Here is a 25,144-nt window from a genome sequence, read left to right on the forward strand (position 1 = left end):
AGCAACACAAACAAGCCACGCCCACCACACGCACACCCCCGTGTCCTGATTGGACGTCGCTCCGCAAGGCGTCAGCAGGATCACGTGCTTTTGACGCAAGTTTACAAACAGGCGCAGAGACTACGGAGCGTTCTCTTTAAAAACAGCCATGGTGCAGAGAGTACTGGCGACACAAGAGGGTACACTCCTCGGTACTTCCGCTTTAGCTTACATTCCGTTTCTTTCCTCTTACAGGGAGAGAGAGAGCGCCACGGCGTGGTTAACATGTTGTATTAGGAGGACGACACATTCAGACAACATACATATTTAAGTGATAAGTATTTCAAGCCCTTACAAGTGTTTTGATTTGTGAATTTGGACAACATTATCCTTTAGAAAGGAATTCAGAAAGGTTCAATTATAGCTTGGACATTCTTTCAGAGTCCGGATATGAGCTATTAGAAAAAAAGATATTTGTAGAGGATAAATTATAAAAATGTTAATAGAACATTTGCATCCAATAGGCACCTTAATTTAAATCTTTAAGAATCGTCATGAGTCTAATTGGTGCTGGTAACGTAAGCAAACAATCCTACAACTGTCATCACATTTTTGTCAGAATGTAGCTAAACTGCACAAAAACATGTGACAAAGAACTTATCCTGCTGAAATCTGCTCACTTCAGGTTTAAAAAATAAAATAATTTATACACCATCCAATTTCATGCAAAGTCCTTTGCTTGTAGACCAGGCTTCTGTGAACCAGCAAAAATGTGAAGCTTGTTAAGATTACTAATGAGATTATAGAGACCTGCAGATAGGTTAATATTCGATGTTTAAATATATTTCAACAGTTGCTATATTTGTACTTTTCAGATTTGTAGTTCACATTATGTGTATGAAAAAAACATGGCTGAACGTAGAACTTTATTTGGGCCACATAAATCATATTTCTACAATTATAGAAACTGAAAAGTTAGCTTTTTATTTGATTCATTTCACTTTAACTTTAGAGTTTGTGGTTTGCCCCCAGGGCCGCAGCAGGGGGCATCCTAACCCAACAATCGCACTCAAAATTGCCTCTCTTCTGTATGCTTTACTCCATCTATAGTTTGGACTCTTTCAACGTGGGCTGATGTAAATCACATGTACAGTATGTGCCTGTTTCAAAGTGGGTACATTTTAAATGAGCATTTATCATTTTAGCATCTAAAGCCTCAGGTCACACCCTTTCATAAGACGGATGAATTAGATTAATAGTATGCAGTGTTCTTGTGCAATCCGTCTGCAGTACTTAAAATGAGCTTTAGTAAATTAGCATTAGTGTGCAATTAACTGCGCGGTCAACAGTTCATTACAGGGTGTGATGTGCCTTCTTTGGACAGTTGCATCAATGGAAAAAAAAAAAAAGACAATGGCTTCCAGATTGTTTCCCTCAGCAGATGTTGGGAATAGACAACGACAGCAGAGAGAAATGTGCAGGAAACAGACGGGATATCAATTTAGTGGTTGTTTTCCATTTAAGTGTCTATGGAAACAAAATATTAAAATTGAGCTTTTCAAGTTCCATCATTAGTATATTCATTTATTTGATAATGCAGAGCAGTTCATTTTAACAGTGATTTTATTCATTCTACAAATTCCCGAAAGATACTATATTGCAAAAGACTACTCAGATGAGATTTAAAAAAAAAACACATTTTGTAGAGACTTCTTATCAGGGCTAAACGTGTCATTATAAAAGCATTGGATAAAACTTTACTGGCCTGACACAGCTGCCTGATGGGACAGTTACAAGGATGTGTCTGGTCACTCCCTCATGCATGCACATTAGTCAGTGGGGCCCCATATTTGTGTTACAGAGGGTCCCTCCCTTAATCTGGATCCCAGCTTTGAAACTGCATAATACATTTCCCTCGATGCATGTTTTTCTTTTGTTTAAAGTATGTGGAAGTATATCGTGTTTCTCTCGTCAAGCACTTTGAATTTTGATAGAATATCTTTGTGAGTGTGGGTGGATGCATACTGTTGTGTTTATGTTCCAAAAAATACCTTTCACTGCTGCCAAGGTGTCAAAAACATGAATGATTTTGTCACGGTCAGGTGGAGCGCATTACTGAGACTTCCTCTTCCACTCGTACTGTGATTGATTCGTTAATTGATTTATTCTTAAGAACCTAAAACAGGTGAACCAGCCAGAGTTGAATAAATGGATTCCAGATTAGGATCAACTGTACCTTGGTCATCATGTTAACCATTTTGACCACAGATCTTGCACTGGTAGTGTACAGATTCAGAGTCATCCCTGTTTGACCCTCCTGCTTTGATACAGTGCGCGAGTCTGTAATATCACGCAAGGGAATTTCATTTGCTGATCCACAAAAATCTAAGTGAGATTAAACTGTCCATAGCAATTCATTCTGACAACTGTTTTGTTTTCTCTCCTCCACAGTAACAGCACGTTTACTGAATTGTGTGGTAACTTCTGAGCAACCAGTTCTCCAGTCACAATAACAGCTTTATTATATTAGCACTCACCCCATATACTCTGAGTAAGCTAGCACTCTAGCTTGGCCTTTAAATGTGCTACTTCTTACATGTAGCTATATTTAATATAGCCTAATTATGTATCATATAAGTAGTATGTGAAAGGGGTTGCCCCATAAAGTGTCATCACCCAACTGCAGTTCCCCTCGGCTCTACTGAGTGTTTTAAAGTCTTTCAGCTGGTTGTTTTGGTTTGTATAACTGAAACTGTTGTGGTTCACTCTTACCCAGTTAGCTAGCTAGCTAGCTGATGATCATAGTGGAGCAGTTGGTCGCTAGCTCCATTTCCGGTCACATAGGTAACCGTCAATTAACCGTGCAATGTTTGAAAACCCCAAAAAGCTGTTGTACTTACCGCAATTGTGAGGGCATTTTCCTAAATCATCAAAGACTTTTCTAACCATGGAAACATATTACGCTTAGTCCGCTGCACGATAAAAAAAAAACAACCGTTTCACGTTTCTCAAGTTGCGTGACTCAGTCGCCTATCCCGGTCGCCGGCTGGCCGCCATCTTTGTTTTGATTGGCAATCAGTGGCGCAAATTGGGTAATGGGTTGAAATGATTTCCGTCATTCAGTGGGCGTGTTTTATTTTTGTATTTTTAGGAATTCTGGAAATAAACTATTTCACAGTTGTAAACGTAAACATTGTGTCGCAGTTTGTTTTCCTGTTGCAGTGCATGTGAATGACATGATGAATTGCAATTCCGCTGAAATGGTCTTACATCATACACTCAGCTCGAGAGACTCATGACTCCAAATAAAAGTTAGTTTGCACCGTATCTGAATGACGTGTTAATGGTTAATAGTTAACCATTGCATTACCTTTCTTTTGCTTGAGCAACACCTTTGGTTAAATTTAATTTAGCAACTGTATTAACAAATACTTGCAACCGGAAGTACACAAGTGCCAATTTAGAATGTTTATGTTGTCAATTTTTAAATGTCTAAAGGCAACTTTTTGCTAATAAGATTGCTATATGTCAGTGATTTGATCATAGCTTGTTTCTTCTTCCCCCATGTGGCTAAAATCAGTTATTGCAAGTTTTTTCGATGTAGCCTATGATACAAATGTAGATTTCTACTTCCATCTGCTTAACCTGGTAGAGGCTCTTTTCCCCTTTTTTTAAAATCTTGTGCTTAATTGCTTTGGGAATAATACAGTATACCCATAACAATCACTGGATATAATGCATATTTATAGTGGAAAACATGTTAACAAAGATCAAATCCTTTATCATGCACAATAAAAGACTCAATGGACTCCTTTTGCTAATTATGCCTCCTTGCATTCCTGTAACCTTTTCATGAACCTGAAAGTTGATCAGATTTTAATTTTCATCATAGGCTCACCCTGCGGACCACACCTCCTGACCTCCGAGTCCCATAGCTCTGTCTCTCGTGTGCTCTCCTTTACCTCCCACCCATCCATTCCACCCAATATTATCTTACCATCAATTGAGTTTAGAAGGGCGTGCTTTGGCACGGAGAGGAAAAACATGACGTACTTGGCAGCTGTAAGTACGCTGAGGGGGAAGCCACCCCACAATAAAAACAACCAGCTGAGTTTTGCTCATAATCCCAGATTCCACTGCGCATACACTACTCTTGGCTCGATGGAGGAATAGAGGGGTGGAGAAACTAAAGAGCTGGATGAGGTGAAGGATGGGAGGGGAGCCGGCTGGAGCTGGGGGGCTTGTGTGACATCGAAGAAAAGCTGTGGAAGAGAAGATTTGGAGTGATATACTGTAGACGTACAGGGGCGGATGGGTGGAAAATATAAAGGGTCAGTTCATCCAAATTACGAATAAAACATGTTTATTCACTTACTTCTGGTATCTGGACAGTTAAATAGCATTGCTTTTATGTTTTTAATGCTCTGCCACAATCCCCACTATTGAGCTTAATGGAGTTTTCATAGTAAGTAGTAAAATATCCACAACAAGGTCTCTCCATAAGTGTTTTGTTGTAAACAGAGAAAGAGATGTTGCTTTTTCCAGCTCAAAGTTAATTCCATTAAATCTCCATTGTATTGGGGCATTGGCGGAAAACCCAGAGATGTATAACTCACAAACCTGGGCAAATAAAACCATCTGCATGGCAAGACAATAGAGATAAGTGAGAAAATGTAGGTTTTTTTGTGTGTAATTTGAGTGAACCAACTAATTTAAGAGGCGGGAGAGCGTGAGGAATTAGTGAATGTGGACCAGACAAAAGAGACTCAATATTCTCAAATGGGTGGAGTCTGTTTTCTTTAATCTAGACACTGATGATCTTGTTTTTCACTTCTCAGAGTTCATGGTCACACATGTTGAAAATAACAGAGATGTCTGTGTGTATAAATACAGCAATGTTCACGTCCACTGGGATTTACACCTTTTATATTTGTACCATGCAGCAGTTGGCCATGTCTCATATTTTAGATGACCGCATTTAATCCAATTTATTTATGTCTTTTAATATGGGCCTTTTATTATGGCTCTGCGGTTGTGGCATATTGTGACAACAGGACTGTTTCCGCAGCACTGCTCAATGGCCTGTAGGACATATTTTCCTTGTAGGGTGTGGGAGGGGACAGGGCAGACATGGGGCTTGATCTTGTGATGAAAGAAGGGGCGTGAGTGGAGGGGAAATAAACTAGTCACGCTGTCTCATGCTTTGAGATGGTGACAGAAAATGTATTGAAAATACGTATATGAACACAATGATGGATGGTGTGTGGACTCTGGACTGACGTGGTGCTCATGAACATGTCCTGTGCATTTTAGAGAAGACAGCTGGTGGATGTTTTCACTGCCCCACCCAAACTGTGAAAGACAAAACAGTGTGGAGTGATGTCATTACTACTGCTAATGCAAACCAGCTGTGTGAACTTATGGGCTGTACGGGATTTGAATTCAGCGTGTGTTAGTTAGAGCAGTCATTCCCAAAAGACTGGGTCGGGACCCACAGGAAGGTCGCAGGAGTATTTTTTAAGGTCGCCAAATAAATAAGCAGAATTTCTTCCCGTCTTTTGTTTAATATTCATATCTGCTGTACACCTTTGAGCCACACGAGGGAGCCTGAATGTTTGTGTTGTTCTGATAAGTGAAGCATACTTATAACATTGAATCTAATATTAAAGGCTATCATACATCCTGTTTGTTTTACTGAGAGGACAAAAACAAGTCTGCTTACTTTGCCTAAATGCTTCTATTTGGTATCAATTATTAAGTAGTAAACATGTGTATATGTTTTCAAAAACACATGTATAAAACAAAGTTGTGATTTATTAAATGTATATTCCTTCAAAATGGCGGGTTTAATATATTCGATGCTTCCTCATCCTCTAATAATGGCAGTAAAAACGATCAAGAATGTTCATTTATGCACAAATTTGTTCTTCTCACAAAGACCTGTTGTGAATTGGCTCATGTGGTTTGTCATTTTTTTAAAAAGTGGGTCCCAGAATAAACAGTTTGCGAAACCCTGAGCTTGAGGACAGATGTGGGTGCACGTGTGTCTCAGTACATGTGCACATGTTTCTGTAGTTTAAAAAAAACATCGCTTTTTCCACTCACACTTTTTCAATAAAATGAGGCTGAAAACATGACAATTCTTAAAAAGTTATTCACCTTTTGCTTTTTATTTTCTTCATGTTTCAATCAAATTTAAACTACAGGGTGCTAGTAAAATGAAACAGTCACATTGGAATGTTAGCAATGAAAAGATACAAAATGGATTGAAAGGAGAAATCAATGCGAGACGTTCCATTTATTATTATCAGAATGTTTTTCCTTAGTCCACTTCAACTACAAAATATTGCAGTTTCCTTCAGTATTTGATCTCCGGTATGTCAGTAAAAGCTGCATTCACAGGACAAACAAACAGATTTTGGCTGCTAGATGTTTCCCTCTAACAGCCCGTGGACATATTTCTTTGAGTTATATGACCTGGATCAAATGTAATAAAGGTGCCACAGAAGTACATATTTTAGCACAACATAAGATATGAAATGAAGTTCTTTGGCACACAGAAGAAACATAACGTGTGTTCACAAAATAAAAAAACAAGACATCATACTATACACACTGCTCAATAGAATACTGATAGTAAAAAGAGCATACACAGTATATTGAAAAGAGAATAACACTACAAATGGATGGGCAGAGTTGACAGTACGAGGCTCTGCATCTGAGACCTTCATGAGTCTGTTGGTCAGTCTCATGATGTAAAGAGGCTTGTTGGCTTTGTGATTGATTTCACCACAGTCTGCAGTGATAGATGGGAGAATTCCTTGTGGCTCAAGAAAATAATGCGATTCAAACTTCAATACTTCTTTCTTCTCACCACGGTAATCTCGGTGAGCCATCGCTTTTACAAAATTGTACACTTTTCATGATGGCTAATGTCACATTCAGACTCATCATTCACTCGCATACTTTTCATCAACCATCACGTTCATACAAACACAGGGTTCCCACACTTATTTCAGGACATTTTCATTGACAATTTGGTTTGGCAGACACTGCTATGTTCCTTTCTGTGGTAGTCTAGTCAATGACTATAACTTATCAATGAAATCATCTTTTTTTATGCTTAGAAATAACGACTAATGGATTCAAAGTTAAAGTCGAGTCACTAGGATTACTAACTGCCAATGACTCTTATCTGTTAATCACATAATATACCTAAGTCCATTTACTAGTAATATAAAGTGGAGTCGCTAACGAGGCTAATCACTCCCACTGTAAGCTACCGCTACAAAAGTTGTCATGTCGTGGTCCATTTTACACTAACAATGAAACACTGCGGTTGAAGAGAAAATTCATGCCAAGTAAAAAAAGTACCATTTGCCAGCATTTAGTCAGAGTATTGTGCTTCCATTTATTGTTTAGACCTCGGCTTCTCATTCATTATTATATAACTCTCTCAACAATGCCCAACACACATTTGAAACCATTGCTCCTAGCCAGAGTTGAATCACAAACAAAACAAGCTAGCAAGCACGTCAACTTTAACAACTAATGCTAACCCATTTAACATTATTTAATCGTTCATGTAATGTCATCCAACCTGCATGTGCTACCACGTGTTGTGACTTGGGGGCGTGTTCACAGCGTTTCCGCAACATTACCAAAATACTCTTCTACCATTTGAATTAATATGATCCTGAACATAACTTAGCCCTCTCAGACGACAATGCTATCCGTCTTGGGGGGTTGAGATAGATAGCTTTGTAGTTTAGTCTCAGCTAACGCGTGGGAACCCTGATACAGTAAGCAAAGGGACGCTTAGATGCATGTATGGATATACATACAGTCCAGGCACAGTACAGATGCAAGTAAACACTAACACAGTCATGCAAGATTTAAAAGCAGGACATGCATTCTCACACCTCCACAATCAATGACTCAATCAGACAAAGAAGATCAGAGCCCAATGTATTTTCTCTCTGAGCTAGTAAACAGATTTCAAGGCAGTTTGATTTATTTCCTCTCTGTCTGTCATGGCTATACAATAAACTAAGGAACAATTTCATTGATGCTGTATTTACTAGCGGAGGGTTGGAGCTTTATACTTGACGACATGCAGAGACCCTGCTTTGTGTTGACAGCACATGGCTGGGGACTCTAGAGGTTGCAGGCATCATGGGAACCAGTGCTGACTAATGCTCAAATACACTCTCTTCCCACCCTGAACTGCCCATCTCCTGTCTCTCGCCTCCAACCTGACTGCCGTCAACAACCCAGGGACTGAGCCTTCGTCATCGTCAACCTCATTCGTCACCGCCATCATCGTCAGACTGGTTTATTGAGGCACACGGCCAAAAGAGAGGGAGGAAAGGGGACCACAACAAGAGGAGTGTTGATGTAGTAAATTGTTCTAGTCCCTGATGTCCACTTTAAAGTGGGCTCACTGTGGTTGGGCAAGAGAGGATTCAGAAAGGGGGGCGAGTTTGCATAGGCATGTGTGTGTGTGTGTGTGTGGATGGTTGTTGGTTGTTGGTTGTTGGTTGAATGGTGTTTTTGGGGGTCATTCCTGGGCTACAATTATTTGTAGACTATTTCACAGCTCGGTGTCCGCTGTCTTGGTGGTGGAGTGGCCGTTGGTGGGAGGTGGAGGCTGGGTCTTGTCTGCCTCCGGGGACTCTCCATTTGCACTGGGTTTCTCCGGGGTTTCCGGAGGGGGGTTTAGGGGGGCCACAGATACAAGAGTGTTCCCCTGGTTCTCCTGATCTGCTGGATAGGCCTCCTCCGCCTGCAAACACAGCACAAATTAACTCATCATGGAAAGGATAGATAGAGAATGTCAACAACACATGGGAGTCAGGACACGTATTGCTCGCAGAGAAACTGAACTGTGAAGCAGCTGTGCCCCTCTATTTTTTATAAATGTGTACATTGAAGATGCGCATTAAAGTCTTCATCACTAACATAGCAGCCATGCTGGCGATTCCCCTTTTGCCCATGCATTGTTTCAGTATATTAACAGGATCAACAGCTTCCCTTTGTGCTGTGTTGTATAGGTCCTTGGATCAAATATTGTCATGGGTTTAAAAATTGAAGCATTTGATTTGATGACACAGTTCTGTCAAGCGCTTAAAGACACGCATGTACACAGCTGCATCCACTAACCCACACACCCTTCCACTATTACTTATAAACACACACAAACACATTCTCTGATGTGGTCTCTATCATGTGATATTGCGAGTCGCACAGAGAAACAGCTGTGTCTGGCTAGTAGATGAAACGGTGAGCTCTGCAGATGAATAAGGCAGCAGAGAACAGGGCGTGGGTCTTTGGATAACGCACACTCTTTCTCTGCGTATTCTCTGTGATAACTGGCCAGCAACATCCCCTTAATTAAAACATTGGCAGCAATTGATTCCAAAGGAAGGAAAGAGTGCTGTTTTGATTTTAGGTGTAGTAAAACATGAACCTTGTCTGAGAAAACCTATGCATAGAGTTACTGGATCTATAATGAGGGGGTGTGATTGCAGAAACCTGCAAAACACACGGTGGAAAAAAAAAGTACATACATCTGATAAAACACCCATCAGGTCAATATTTAAAGTCCCTCAGATCAGTGTTAAAAATTATGTAAGAATACAATTTTTCAGGTTAACAAATTTGATTAGTTGCAAACATAATCAAACAAGCATTATGCATGGTCTGCAGTGGAAAAGGCAAAATATTTTGAATTAATCGGCTCTATAGCCTGAATGATGCACCACAACTCCCGTAGAGCCAACATGAACACGTAAACTAGGAAGTAGGTCAATGAGGTCCACAGTGGCAACATGTAGTACAGAGCAGGATATTGTAGCTCCAGGAAAATGTGCTCACCAGCCTCACTCCCTTGGTGTCAGTCCTGCGTTGGCATTTGAAGTAACCTATAGTGATTGCAAGGGCAGCAAGCAGACCAGTGACAAGTATTCCCACAAAGACAGAGGAACCTGATGAAGTCGGGGTTTCGGTCTTTGTCACACCCAGCTGCAAACAAGTTGAAGACATAATGTTGTGGTCAAAAGCAGTACATGTCCAACGTTATTGATCATTTCCTGTTTGTATAAAATGGGTTTTTTTTGCATACAATCTGCAAATACTATGTCAAATGGTATTTTGTACATACTGTTTAAACTTAGAACGTGCTGTAGTATGGATTTCAGACATGGGAGAATGACTTGTGGGTTTCCTGGTTATTTCATCTCCACACCATCATATTCAAGCTGGTAGCATCTAATGCTCTCTTACCTTGTCTTTCAGATGTACACTATTGAGTGCTTCAGCCAAAATACCCAAGGGAGCTGCAGGGACAGTGGATATTAGAAATACATTACATTACATTACATTACAGTCATTTAGCAGACGCTTTTATCCAAAGCGACTTACAATAAATACATCAGTACTTAATTAATCAGGTCTAGTATTTTCTGCAACACAACAACACAAGAATGTATTATTACCCTAAATGTCACATGAAATAAACTGTGTGTGTGTGTGTGTGTGTGTGTGTGTGTGTGTGCATTAATGGATGCCATCAATACCCACCATCATCACTGGCCACCAGCAACGTCTTGTCGTTTTGGAAGATTTTTAGATTACAGTTTTCCTTGTGGCACCAGTCTGCAGGGTTCTCCTGAAGAATGTTTTTAGTTGTTTTCTATAAGAGAAGATATACATGTTGAAGGGAAATGTACTATACATACTTGTGCTAAACTTAACCTGAACATATTTTTTGCAGCGCATTTTGTGAAATCATGTTTCTTCAAGTGCATCAAATAATGAACATTTTTCTCATGTATATTTTGAAAAACAAGATTTCTCTGATTGGGGCAAATTAAGCATGAACTTAACTCAAAACTAGTCAATGCCTGAACACTCTTTTACATTCTCAGTGCACAGCTTACACAGAGTACAGAGATTTGATCTCTTTTGGGTGATCATTGGGGCCAACAATCCAGTGTGTGTTCCTGAATTTCCCCGTTGACCATCAGCGCACATCGGCCTTTGTGTGAGTAATGGAGAGACAAAATTCAGTTGGATGGAAAACTGACCACACCTTCTTTTTCCCCACCTTAACCCCAAACTATGATATCACCTCATTGCGCAACTTTAGGCTCTGCGACTTGGGAACACTCTTCATTTTCTGTAATGTGATCCAGACAGCTCTCAGCGCTCCCAGAAGAACACTGTGAGTAAACCCTGCATCCTCAGCTAGTTGGGAGTGGGCCCACAGCTGGACTCTGTTGAAACACCCAAATCTTTGAGGCAGGGAGGAAGGAACTCCGGAGGGCTGAATGTCAGCGTCATGGAATGAAAGCTACTCTCTTCTCCATCTGTGTTTGTCACTTGTGACCCATCACATGTTGCTCTTAGGAATCCTACATTGCCTCATACCCTGCTTCGCTTGACCTTACGTGGCTTCCTCCAGTTACAATTGATTTGAATGAAACTAAAGATTTCATTTGAAACTGAAACTGTTTAGAAGGAGAACAGTGTTTTTTTATTTTGTTGTATTAAACACTTTTATAGCGGGTCATGGCTTTGGGATTTACAGAGGTTTAAAAAAAGACCTCTCTCATTTTCCATTACGTCAGAGTATTGCTGCTTTATTAAATTTGTTCAACTAATACATGCTGTTCCTTTATCATGCCATTTACTGCCTGAAGAGAATAACCTTGTTTTTCTCCCTATGTGCATTTTGAACTAATCATCAGCTGGCTAAGGCTTCTGGCACTGTAGTCCATGTTTAGTTTCAGGTTGAGTTGGACAGATGACTTCTGCAGATGGCCTCGGCTCTGTGGATGACACAGTAATGCACCAAATAGAGGCTCTGTAAAGTATGCGGACTGGGATCTGACCTGCTGCTTCGGCTCTGTGCACCTGGACTGACATACTGTACAACGCAACAATGACTTGTATTTGAACATCATGTGTTTAATGTACTTTGAGGAATTATCTAACAACTGTGCACATAATTTATGCCTTTACACACCTAGGGAGCGACAAATAAAGGAAAATGCAAAATTGAATCTTTCGCATCCAAACTATTCCTACCAGCAGTGATGCAAATTGGCAACAGTTCAATACTTCAAATAGATTTGCACCAACTCATTCTTCAGAAATAAAATATTTATTTCACATCATTCTGTATTTCATTGAGCTTCTTTTTAGCAAAATGCTCTGAGTAAATTTTAGTTCCCTCTGATAAAACGTTTTTCTGTGTATATGTCTGGGGCTTTTATTGTGAAAGGTAAGAAAGGAGGTAGTGTCTCTGGTTGGCTCAAGGCGGTGACCTCCCGTTCTGCCGAGTGTCTTAAAAGCTGCATTTTCTCTACTGGCCAGCAGGGGGCGACTCCTCCGATTGCCAAAAGAAGTCAGATTGTATGGAAGTCTATGAGAGAATGACTCTATTTCTCACTTGATTTATTACCTCAGTAAACATTGTAAACATGAGTTTATGTTCTCAATCGCTAGTTTCAAGTCTTCTTCAATACAGCATGATGTAAATTATGCTTCAATTTAGAGTAAAATAGATCATAAAGCGGAGGATGCTTTAGGGCGAGCTTACTGTGATTGACAGGTCTCTGCCGCTACCAGAGCCGTATATGCCGTCTCTATGTCACTCCTCTGCATTCCAAATATGGCAACTTCCTTTCACCGGTTGCAAAAAGTCAATATGGCGACGGCCGTAATCCAAGATGTCGACAGCCAAATCGCCTAACTCAAAGCTTCATAACAGCAGTTAACCAATGTGCTGTCACAATGACTGTGTCCATATTCTATGGTTTGCTCACAACCCTTGGGCGACACTACCATAGAGAGGTGAAGTGTACGTTTTGATGTGACGACCGTTCCGCAGACTTGAGGGGTTGATGCCTTTAATTGAGCTTCGAAAGTTCAGAAAAATCTTCCTTGTTCTGTAAAAAAAAAAACGCTTTTTCGCCACATGACAACAGTTAAAAAAAAAAAATATTGACGTGTGAATTAATCGCATACAAAAAAAAAAGCCTTTAGGAGTTAACAGTAAAATGAAAAACTATAATTATATACTAATATGACTCCAAATATTTGCTAAAGTTTGGAGTATTTTGTACGGGCAAGACAATAGATGCCTCCCTCATTCCTGATGTAAAAAAAAATAGAAAGCACCTCTATGTGTAGGCTTTCAGTAATATGAAAAACTGGAAGCCACACCCTTGCTATTCCCCCTTTCTTCTTAAGGACCCCAGAGCAAGAGAGGAAACATTAGCCTCCCTCTTTATTTGTCTCCCGCCAGGAGCACAGTCTCAAGATTTACAACGCCTGAGGAATGTCTGCGAAAAGATCTGCCTTTATCAGGGCCATATTTTCAACTGTAACTCTTTAAAACACGTCCATCTTCTTCCTCTAAGCGGAGTAAGCTACTTCCTCTGGAGCCATTGTGAAAGGAGGCCAGATAAGGTTTTGGTAAAAGGCACGTGTCACTTGAAGGTAAACACGCTCAGCTCTCTCCTCTCGTTTCACTGTGGTCCTAAATGTCGCATTCCAAAATCTCAGCTGCTGGTAGTTTGATTCTGGAGGGCTGTTGTTGTTGCGAGTTAAATGAAGGTGGTGGTAGGATGTAGCTCTGGTGGTGGTGGGAATATTCTACTTCTACAGTCACATTGTGATAAAAGAGGTAAACCCATACTCACACAATCAGCTGTTGACACCTCAACCTTGACGGCATTACTTTCTAGAATGTCCTCATGTCCAACACACATCACATCGGGCTGTGGAGAGAGTGAGCCAAGTCAGAGAGGCACATCAGGAGGAGACGCACGATCGCAACCCCAACACCAGTCATCCTATGTAATCAAATCTTCCTCCAAAAGAAATAGATGTTGTGTGACAAAGTCAAAAAGGTGGAGAAGCACCATCTGAACATGGTACAGGCAGGTACTCACCACCACTGTTCTAACAAAGTTGGAGACTTCTGGGATCACGTTGGCTTTGGCAATGGGGGCAGCAGTGGTGCCTGTGGTGCCTGAGGTGTCTTCATCCTCGACGATTACAATCTTTGTTGACAATGCAGTATCTTGAGGAGCAGCGGAAGCAGCGGATTCTCCACCGACAGCAGCGGTCGGAGTAGCACCTATATCTTGGGCAGCAGTGGCCTGTGTCGCTAAAGAACAGAATCCAAGGACAATGCTACGTTATACACAGGCTCATACCGGATGTGTCAAGGACACGTGTCGTCAAGCGACGTAACTCGACAAAAACCTGAACTCCGGAATAACTTCTCAAAAATCCCATTGAAATTTCAAGTATCGTTGCAGGTTTATCAGCCTACCTCCAGGGTCTCCAGGTGAAGCAGGTGCATCTGTTGCTGGATCATCTTGACACATCACCCCATCTGAAGGGAAGGGAAAGCAAGAGACACAGAGAGAGAGAGAGAGAGAGAGAGAGAGAGAGAGAGAGAGAGAGAGACAGCAACTTAAACACTTTCAATCAAAAAGAGACAACCGATTTCTGGTATAAATCCGAGGTTAGCAAGGACTACAGCAATGTAGTCCATTTCATCCGACACATCATTTCTAAACACTCCCCTCAGCCTGGAAGGAAACCAATGTGGTGTGTTAATAGTCTAACATCCAACCAAAGACTATTCTACAATCACAGGAACAGGAAAAATGTGTTTGGTGCACAACTGCCATTATTTAGCTAGTTACCGATTATATAAATGAGGTGAATTTATATGTTTCGCAATCCAATAAACATGACTGACTTTGACACACTCTGGAATAAGTTCCAAGCTCCTTGTGGAAATATTTGCACCCCGAACAAAAGGTAGTGTTGCATAATCATTATTATTTTTTATTCACAGCTGGCGAGTGGCCACCATGATCGTATATGTACAGCACTGTGTATGGACCGGGCTCTGTAATATACGGTTCCCTCCTGCAGTGCGTTTTATCGTATTCAGACAAATAGTATCTATGGAATGCTGTTAAAGCCAAACAGTTAAGTATTAAGAGTCGGCTGCAGTAGGAATGCTTACTTCTCTTTTATGATGAAGTTGCCCCTCCAGTTTCTCAGAAAGAATAAATCATTGTATTAAATGGTTTACTTGCTACATTACATGAACCGATTCTGCGCACAAGATGCACATAAATGCTTGTGATGCACATGGAAAGACGCACACATACGCACCAATCAACTCCCTTTAAACTGTCACACGCTGAAACTCTGCACTGTGTTCAGTAACTCTCCACCACTGTGGACAGAAACGGAACCAGACAGCTGTGTGAGAAATCCCCGCAGCATCGACACGAAGCCTTAGGACCTCCAGTCTCAACACAAACACAGGGAAACACACACACAGCTGGCGAGTCTCGGTGTGTCTCTCCAGAGAGTTTTTTAAAATGGGCTCAGAGAGCACAAGGCCAAGGCTGCAGACGATGTAACCTCTGGGCTCAGTTCTGATCTTCACTACTGGGCTACATCAAGTTGGATTTTCTGCGCCAGCTGTCCTCCTTGAAGCTTTCAGTCTGGGTGTTCCAGTCTTTGACGCGGTGTGTGGTGTGTGGTGTGTAGCCATGCCAGATGCAAAGAGCTAAATCATAGGTTAAAGAGAGAATGATGCTGAGTGGCAGTTCAAATGCAGCTTTTTTTTTTTTTTTTGCCTGTGGTTGGACAACTCAACTGCGATTAAAAGGCAGCACAAAGGCAGATATATCACTAACAAATGTAGTATGGTGGATGCTTCAAGTGCCTTACAGCAACACGCCCGCTGACACATTTAGCACACGAAACCCGCAGGCAAGTTTTTGGCTCTCGTCTACGAAGAATTACAAGACCGCGATGGTTATTGTTGACATGCTGCAGGAATGTGCTGCAGCTAATGAGTTGCTGGTCTGTAAGCTGACCCACTGTACTTCAAGGGAACATAAGCAGCTCCTAAACTTAGCTACATTCTACACACATTATATATCAGGTGCATAAATAAATCAAGCCTAATCCCTTGGAAGATTGTCAAGAATTTGACAAATGACTGTCATAGATTATACATGGAGAAATGGAATATTATGTGTCCTTACCAGGAGGGTCTCGTGAATTTTACGTTAAGCAAGCAAGATTTTTGTTCAGTAAGGAGAGAGGAATGAAGGTAAGATGTTTTATTTAATACTTTTCATCATGCATACATTGGTATTAATGGTACTTTGCATCATGCATAAATGGCACCATTGAAAAAAATTCCGAGGGGGGGGAAGAGATGCTCCCGGACCTTCCTAAGAGACTTCGACTACATCGTTATTGTATAATTTGCACTCTGTTGATCACTTATTTAACAAAGCTGTATTTGAACATTATCATGTACAGCTTGTATTCCAGGACATAGTCCACTCTATAAATAAATCATATCTACGAGGCTGAGACAGAAACAAACACGTAAACGCATTCTGTAGCACTCGGAGCTGCGGTTGGACCGATGCAAACGCGAAGGACAGTGATGAGATAAGTGCAGACGGGAGTGTTCCCGGGTTTAGCTCTGTGTCAGGTGGTGGACCATATATTTCCACGGCAGTCAGACTAGCGAGGACCCGGGGGAGAGCAGGGGAGAGAAATGATAAGATGGAGGGGGAGACTGTGTCTCATCATCACTTTATATAATGAAGTTGTTTTGAAAGCTACGTTTTTTTTTTTACATTAGGTTCTGTTTCCTGCCAGACAAACTCCTTCCAACCCTCCTCCTCCTCCTCACTGGGGGGAAAAAGCCCTTCAAATCCCCCTTCGACACTCACAGACACACCCACACAAGTTCATGAACACACATCTGCAATCACACAGCTGGAGGAAGTGCACAGTGCATAGCATTCTGTGGAGGGAGTGTAGACATCAGTCTAAAATGCTGATATTAGCATGGTGACCCTCCTGTTATGTTTTCAGTTCCAAAATGACTGAGTATGAATCCATAATAATCCATTTATTATCACCTAATAAGTTCTCGTGAACATTATACGTTTTGGACTTCTATTTGCTATTTATTGGCTTATAGGGGTTATTTATTCGATTAGTAAAGAAAGGACTTAAGCACTGGTTGTCTCTTGGTCTGCATCATATTCTGTGACGTCTTCATTAATGACTTCCTCCTCTGATACATCTTCCCTGTCAGTTCGGTGGCCTCTCTTCTCATCCCCAGTGTCAGGATGTGAAGAGCTTCACATGCAGTCCATTGTGTTGCCACAGCATGAGTGCTGTAGGAATGAGTCCCAAAAAACTGGGAATGAGTTTTCATTTTTGCACTTTCGGATCCCTCGTCTCAAAGTCGATGGGTTTTTGAATGCATTTTTGGTTAGATGCTTGAAATAAGGTCTGCGGTAAACACAAGCTTCAGATATTTTAACGTTTAGTTCTATGATATATGTCAGTGAATTTTGAAGCTTTTTAGTGTCTTTAAAAAGTGGCAAAAGGAGACACTTAAATGTCATTATGTCTAGTTCGCCTTTACAGTCTCATCATGTATACTCACTTATGTGACTGAGGTTTAATTCGTTTACAGCCTAATGTTGAAGTTTTGCTTCATAAAAAAAAGAAAAATCATAAAAACGGTGTAGATAAGAGTATTTTGCTGAACAAAACGTTTAAGTATCAGAAACGAGGGAACCAGCGACACGTTAACTTCCGGGTTTGGTCAACAACAAGTCGTCCCTGCATCCCTCTATTGTGAGAAAGGCCCTCAAAGAAAGCTACCATAGCTGTGAAAACAAGTTCTATATATCATTGAAACAATGTTGCCATTGTTTGGTTAGAACGCCAACAGGTCAGGCGCCCGTGGGGAAAGATTCTATAGAGCGGTGCAGCGATGATGTATTTTTGTAGGTCGGCCCTGGAAGATAGCATCGCAATAATTCCCTTGACAAAAAGGCAAATGGATTTTGTGCACTTTAGATATAGGGAAAGTATATTTTGAATAGTGCTATCTGGTCCCATGCGCAGTCACTCACCGTGTCCCTGAATCTCTCATTTGTCACGGCCTTTTCCATTTTCTCCCTGATGCGTCGCTGCCATTGTGACTGCCACTTTTCTATACTCTTCCTGCCCAGATTTAGGGTGGGGGAAGAGCGAGGGAAGAGCAGCGGAAACAAAAACGTAGTCACACCTGATTACACGGGTGCAGTCAGTGTATGAGCAGGGGACGGCAGCTGCAGTCTCCCTAGGGAGCGCCTTCCCTCCTTTGCGTATGCGCTGTACTGTCAGAGAGCTGTGAAGTGTCTGACATCATCGGTAAGTAGGGGGGGGGGGAGCTTCAGCTCTAAATCTTGCATTTGACCTCCACCCAGACCACAGAGACAACATAGCTGTCACTATGTGCCACACCCTCCTCTCCTTTACCTCCCCTTGACCGCTGTATCCAGATGTCCACAAAGGACCCTGAAATCTCCCCTCACTCCTTTCTTTTCATTCCCGACTAGGAGAAATACCACTTCAGCTTAACTTGGGAATTCTTTCAGTCTCACAGACGCTCAAGGGAATTCTGGGACTAAGAAATGCAAAGAGAAGGCAACCAAGATGGAGTAACGAGCCGTAGACTAATTACTTGTATTATCGGTTGAATTTCAATTAATTGTTTAGTCAATAAAATACCCAGAAACCTGTGTAACAGCGTGTAAGTTTTAGGACTCATTCCGCTGACTCCTCCCTTTCCAAGACTGTCAATTAAAACATAGAAATTAATATTATATTCCACTTCAGCAAATAGATCCTCTGAAATGCTACACTCTGGCCCTTTGAAATAAAAACAATAAAGAAGAAGAAAGAGCAAATCCTCACATTTCAGCAACAGATGAGCCACGATCATTTGTCGGCCTACTGGCTACAATAACAGCTCCTGCAATCATAGTAAAACTATCCTTCAGGTATTAATAATGTTGTCTCACAGCACACCACAAATAACACAATTTCAAACTCCTCAGGCTGTGCAATAAAATAAAAAAGCATACCACTAAGCGTAGCCATGAAAAACACACAAAGTCCACTTTACTACTACTTTCTACAGTAACAATCCAAAAGACAAAGTAGCGCAGGAACACACGGGTCGTGCCCCCGAACGTGAGAACTATTTTTCTTTCCGCACAGACGGGTGGCAAAAGTTGACTTTTCCGCCCTGCCGACGCCCCTGGTGTTTTTAAACAAAATACAAGATAGATTTGAAAAAAAAAAAAAAAAAAATGAAAAGGAATGAACAACAGCTTTGGAATGTTATCCATGCACATCCTAGGACAGGATGTGGCTGTCACAGCACACGGCGTGCAGTGACCTCTTCGAACTGCATAGGTGAACATGCTGAGGGTTACAGATAACACTCCTGGAGTGGGATTACACTTACACACACACACACACACACACACACACACACACACACACACACACACACACACACACACACACACACACACAATAACTGTTATCATGGGGGTGTGGCACGGCGGTTGTCCTCTGCATTATAGTGGCTTGATGTGATAATTTACTGAAAATGTTACTCTAACTTCAACATTTGTCTTTCCTTCATGCGCACTTCTTCAGCGTTTGTAAAACCAAAGGCTGAGGAAACCCTAAGGAGGGATGAAAGCAAAGAATGAGAAGACAACATTATGATTGATAGCAGCTACCGACCGTTGTTTTGATTCAACCTCTAATTTACTCATTAAAATAGTTTCAGCAGTGCAGTGGAACTTAAAACCTGTTTCCAAAACAGTCCATCCAATTTTTTGTTAGCGGATTAGAAAGTGGAAACACCAGCTGCTCTCTCTACGCTGTGTCAGAACCAGCACTGGGGCTGCAACAGCAGATGTCCATGGACCGATTCCAGCTGCTGCTTTTACATGAGACCGTGTGTGGGAGGGGTTGTAAAAAGATATTGAAACCTATGGCCCTGAACAATCTGGCTTCGATATGATTGAAGCTAAGGAGCCAAAGCGGGAGAGGAAGATTGAGAAATAATAGCACGAAATGTGATCGCCTTCCAGATATAGCTAAACTCTGCAGTTCTGTTTTAAGTGCACAGAAACTCACTGTTTATACACATACAGAACGGATGAAAAAGGGCCAAACTCGGGAACCTTCAGCAAAAGAGCACGGTCTTGTGTTTTCAATTAGGAAGGATAAAGCGCGGCTTCAACGGCATACCTTTTACCGAACATTAATTATCAAGAGCAATTATTCCGGCAGTCAAAAGGCCTCAGCCAAGGCTCATTAAATGCTTTTATTCTCAGAGGTTAACAGTATACCCCTCCATAAATGCAGCCCTGACTGGTTAGCCAACATACACTACAGGAACAATAAGGAGTACCATTGCCCGGGGCAAGTAAAATGCCACTTCGGGTTAGTAAATCTACAAACTCATTTGCCCGATAAAAAAAAATAATTAAAAACATATTTTTTTTTGATGATGGAAGTGGCTAAGGAGTGAGCCATCTGGCTTCCTTCTCATCTCTGTTGAGAGCTTCACATGCACAGTATGCTAAATTATGAATCCTGCTTTGGCAAAGGCATGAGCTGCCCTACTCTGTCAATGATTTGCAAGTACTCATTGAGTGAGAGTGGTTGGGGGTGAGAATATCGGGGTTAGCCAATCAGAGGCAGAGTAAGGCGGGTCATGTCTTTGCTAGAGTAGGATTTGGAATATCGCACGCTGTACCGACCGAGCAGTGGTTAAGACAAAGTTTATGAACTGAAGCAGATTCATTTACTTAAGTAAAGATTAAACATGACAATTCACTTTGGTCTTTGTTGTGATTTGATAACCGCTTAAAAATGAACAGATTGCTGACTGGAGCAAGTGAAAAAAACACGTTAAACCCTGCACTGTGTGCTATAATTGCCCATAGCTTTATGCTGGTGTTTGGCATGACGTCGCCGTAAACTTTGGATGAATGTGAGGAGGAACACTGAGCAGTTGCTGAAGTTTTAGTTTTGCGCCGGCGTGAAAAGGCAGCGATGGCACAAGAGGCAGGGAGCGCTCACGGGATTCTCCTGTTGGATTTCACACAATAATAATCTTTGGGCTTGCTCATTAGCTGCACATATGGCCGATTGTTTTTGTGATCAGTGATATCTGGAACCTTGTCCCGCCAAAGGAGGAGAGGGGGAGAGCCCCCCCCCCCTTTTATGCTGGTAAAAACCAACAGCTGTAAAATTGCAGCAGGGTGCCATGGGAACAAGGAACAATAACCTCACCAGAAAACTGCAGTAATTGGAATAGGAAGATTTGAATGCTAACACAGCGTCTGCTTTTCATTAGAATTGCTTCACTGCGTAAATATTGTTGCTAGATGATCTACTTCTCCAAGTCAACTCCTTTTTTTTTTTTTTTGGATGATCATTTGTTAGCGGCGACCGTGGTTTTGTTTTCTTATCATTAATATGTTTTCTTTGGACAAGAGTTAGCTTTAAATGAAGATAATTCAGAGATGCCCTCCCCTCCCCTTGTTACGCTGATTGTCTGATGAGAGCTAGCAGACGAGGTAACAGAGCGGACACTGGCAGACAGGCAGTGTGTTTGTTTGAATATTTTAACGGTTTCGGGCTGTAGCCTGACCTGGCTCTCTCACATGTAGAAATCACTGAAGCAAATTGGCAGTTTGACAGAACACAGGCTCCAGGTTTCATTACTCCGCAAGCTCACGTGGCTCCATAACTCTGGGCCCAAGTGGACACACACCCTAGCCTGACATAAGACCGCTATCTGCCAAGGCTTATATAAAAAGTCCCACGCCCACCAGAAGATGACGTGAATCAAACTTCACCATCGCAACCATGGGACTGAAAGAATGCTGGTCAATAGCCGAGAGCCATGAGAAAGAGAGTGGCAATATTCTGCCCATGTTTACGTTGGCAGGGCGAAAGCTGCTGTCAGAGAAACAAAGTCTTGTGCATTTCTGCGCTGATTTTGACTCTCCGTAAAAAGCATGTGTTGTCTTTTTCAAGGTTTTAATCGAGACATTGTTTTTCTTATACATTTTTTCCCGGAATCCAGCAATCTGTGAGTTCTTGTGTCTCTTCATCCTTTGCATTCAATCATTTCAGTTTGTGCCATCTCGAATAAACTTGTCTCAGTGAAGGCCACTTAAGTGCGTGTTGCACAAAGTATATCTACAGAGCATTGGTGGCTTGTGCACAGACAAACACACACACACACACACACACAGAGGAAAACTCAGCTTGGCCTGCGGCACTGACTTCGCGGCAGAAACACTCATTGTAGATGACAACCTGAAATGAGCGAGACGCTATGTTTTTCCCCTTCTCCACAGCAGATGCTTGGGTTTTCCCCCTGAAATCTTGAGAGAGCGACAGCTTCAAACGCACTCCAAGAGGCGATGAATGACATCATCCAACATCGCAGTCCATGCCCGTTTCAGCGCTACATATTTGCACGCCTGCACAACTACTGAATGACAGCCATGGGAAATGGGAGCATAAACTAAAGCTGTTTGCCGGAGATTCTGGATGATTGGCCCGCTCATACAAGACAAGGATGTTTGCTCTGATTAACAAAGTCAAACACACACACTTATCAAGTGCATCAAACGCTCTTATCCTGTTTCTTTTGCTCCCCATCCTCCAGCCACTCATGCTCTTTTGCCTGAATCTGTGTTTCGAACCTTCAAATCCCTTCAAAAGTCTTTGACTCGGCCCAATGCTCGAAAATGTACTTTTCCCCCCCCCGAGTCGTACGATGAGTGGTAAGTCCAAGGTCTTTGTGAAATGAGTTCGCTGGATTCCAAATGTGAGACAAAGAGAGAAAAGCTAACAGTCAAGCTGTTCTCTGTTTTGCAGAGATGCTAGAGAGCCTGGTTAAGACTGACCTCAGATCAGCTGCCACACCCATTTCCCCCCCTTCTGGGGCTAATGAACTCACTCCCAAATCTGAAGCATCGTAGATCAAACCTCCCGATTCAAGACAATTCCTCACTGAGAACGAGACACAACTGTGCAGTGGAGCGCCTCTGCATGTGTCAGGATAGAGTGACTTGACAAAGAGTCTTCTTTGTGCACATCAGGACAGCCATAATGGAGCAAGAAACATTAAAATGGCTTTGTGTCTTTGAATGAATAATGACGCATATACCACTGCAGCCACATAGGGCTATACTGTGAGAAGAGTCAAAGAGGACACAGATTGCCTCTTGTGACTTGGCCACGCAAGTATGCAGACGATCGACACAACGACAGAACCGGCAGGATGTGGATCATAGTAATAATAATATATGCACTAAACCATTCTAAGTGAGAGGTTTTCCCTTTTTATTCCGAGCCCTCTGTGACCAATGGCTCTGAAAACTCGCACCGCATTGCCAGTTGGACACAAGTGTCAACAATGTAGCGAGCCTGTGTGATCGGTGGACTGCTGTTGGATGTGGTGAAGAATCGAGGATGGGTCAGCAGACTTGAGGCAACACCTCTGTGATATTCTTAAAGTAGAAATCAGAAGCTGTCTGCTAAAACCTAAAGCAGAGGCAAGACGTTTGGGCCAATGTAAAAACAAAATCCTAATCATACAGATAATAAGATAGCAGAATAGCTGTCCCCCCCCCCCCCCCCCCCCCCCCCAATTAACAACAAAATACACGCTTGATTATTAGTCGCGTCGAAAGACATTGTCCCTGTATTGTAGCTTTAATTTGTCGGCAGGGTGTGCCCAGAATAATTAGATTTCCATGTAAATCTAATTACCATCTGTTAAGCTGCTGATGCAGGCGGTATGTGGCGTTCCCTTTTATTGTGCAAACTACAAGCATGTTCCGCCATCTCATGATGTCTCTTTTCCCCCGTTAAAGTAAACCCTCGACTATTTTCATCAGTCTGGGACACTCCTCTGCTCAGGGTCACCCCAAAACACACCCCGCCCCTGTGTCCATAGATGGGTCCTAATGGCTCTGCAAGAACATTGGGCCAGAACTAGAACGAGTCCTGCATTACAACCAGCAGGGCAGCAACACCATCCAAGCCATACAGCACCCTGCGATTAGCGTCTGGCCTCAGCCTGATTTGGAGTGGGCTGCCCAGTGCGTCCACACATGATTGCACGCAAAGACACACACACACACACACACACACACACACACGCACACACACACACACACACACTTACAGTTTGCAGATCTGCAGGGAACACAAGTAAGGGAACTATTTTATTGCTCTCTGTGAATCCAGGTCTCATGCGGTCACTTTGTTATTCGTAGCACACTGCAGCTCACATTAAATATCGTTTTCCTCACTGGAGTCACAGTCAGGCATATGCAACAGATGAGACCAAACTGATCCTGTTTTTAACATTAAAAATACTTCTTTTTGTTGTTGTTGTTGTTGTGTGCTTTGGTTTTAATCCCTTTACACCCATTCAAACAGCTCCGCCCAGATGCACTGCAGGATGTAAAGCATAATTATTCTTAACTGCAACTTTCCACTCCTGAGCAGACCCCTTTGTGTCTGCAGCCACCCCGCCGCTAACCATGCCTCTTTGCATCTGCGTGCAACCTCATGGCAGAACACATCAAAGCAAACCCCCCCCCCTCTCCCCAACTAGCGTGTAAAAAGCCACTGTTGATGCACAGAAACTGCATGACGCAAAACAAGAATTTGACCCACTATAATGTTGGAGACAGCAAAAAAGTTGATATCCACAAATAATAATAAGACTCTGTGCGGATCGATAACTAATTAATATTAGAGCTGCAAAAGAACACGGTGTATAATCAACAATTATAAGAGTACTCACTGCTGAGCATTAGAGCACAGAGCACCAGAACTCCAGCCATCCTTCTCCAGGGGCCATTCATTCTCCACATGGACGCAGCCATCCTCTCTGGTCAGACTCAGCGCGGCCGGTGGGACTGTGTGAGAGTAAAAAAGTGTGGCGATTGATAATGGGAGAGTGTGTGTGTGAGGGCCGGGGGAGTCGGGAGTTTCCTGTGAGGTCTAAGTGAGCGGGACAGTCAGGCAGGATAAAGCCTGGCTTGTGTTCTGTTGCTCTTTATATGGCCCCACTCCTTTAGCCTCTCTCTCTCTCTCTCTCTCTCTCTCTCTCTCTCTCTCTCTCTTTCCACACCCCTTTTTCTAACTGCCTTCTGCTAACCCATTTCCCCCAATGCAACCGTCCCTACGT

At 42.2% G+C, this 25,144-nt stretch overlaps 1 protein-coding gene across 1 annotated transcript; it reads right to left on the reverse strand.

Moving 5' to 3' along the window:
- Window positions 1-6,117: 6,117 nt before the first annotated feature.
- Window positions 6,118-25,007, reverse strand: cd34 (CD34 molecule). The gene is made up of 8 exons (XM_068733373.1): window positions 24,758-25,007; window positions 14,327-14,389; window positions 13,941-14,158; window positions 13,689-13,766; window positions 10,561-10,672; window positions 10,264-10,316; window positions 9,856-10,002; window positions 6,118-8,764 (listed from the first exon to the last, which is right to left on the reverse strand). Exons 1-8 carry the CDS (start codon window positions 24,837-24,839, stop codon window positions 8,573-8,575), a joined length of 945 nt encoding a protein of 314 aa, XP_068589474.1. The 5' UTR covers window positions 24,840-25,007; the 3' UTR covers window positions 6,118-8,572.
- Window positions 25,008-25,144: the final 137 nt, after the last annotated feature.

The sequence above is a fragment of the Cebidichthys violaceus genome, unplaced genomic scaffold (assembly GCF_023349555.1).
Source record: "Cebidichthys violaceus isolate CVI_PGR_0920_01 unplaced genomic scaffold, fCebVio1.0.p SCAF_6, whole genome shotgun sequence".
NCBI lineage: Eukaryota > Metazoa > Chordata > Actinopteri > Perciformes > Stichaeidae > Cebidichthys > Cebidichthys violaceus.

Excerpts from the sequence above, each read along its gene's own strand:
- cd34 (XM_068733373.1), bottom strand. The coding sequence starts at position 24,839 with ATGGCTGCGTCCATGTGGAGAATGAATGGCCCCTGGAGAAGGATGGCT. Across the intron at positions 13,767-13,940 it reads ACTTTGTTAGAACAGTGGTG|CCCGATGTGATGTGTGTTGG; the intron begins GTGAGTACCTGC and ends CTCTCTCCACAG. Across the intron at positions 10,003-10,263 it reads GTGTACATCTGAAAGACAAG|CTGGGTGTGACAAAGACCGA; the intron begins GTAAGAGAGCAT and ends ACTTGTTTGCAG.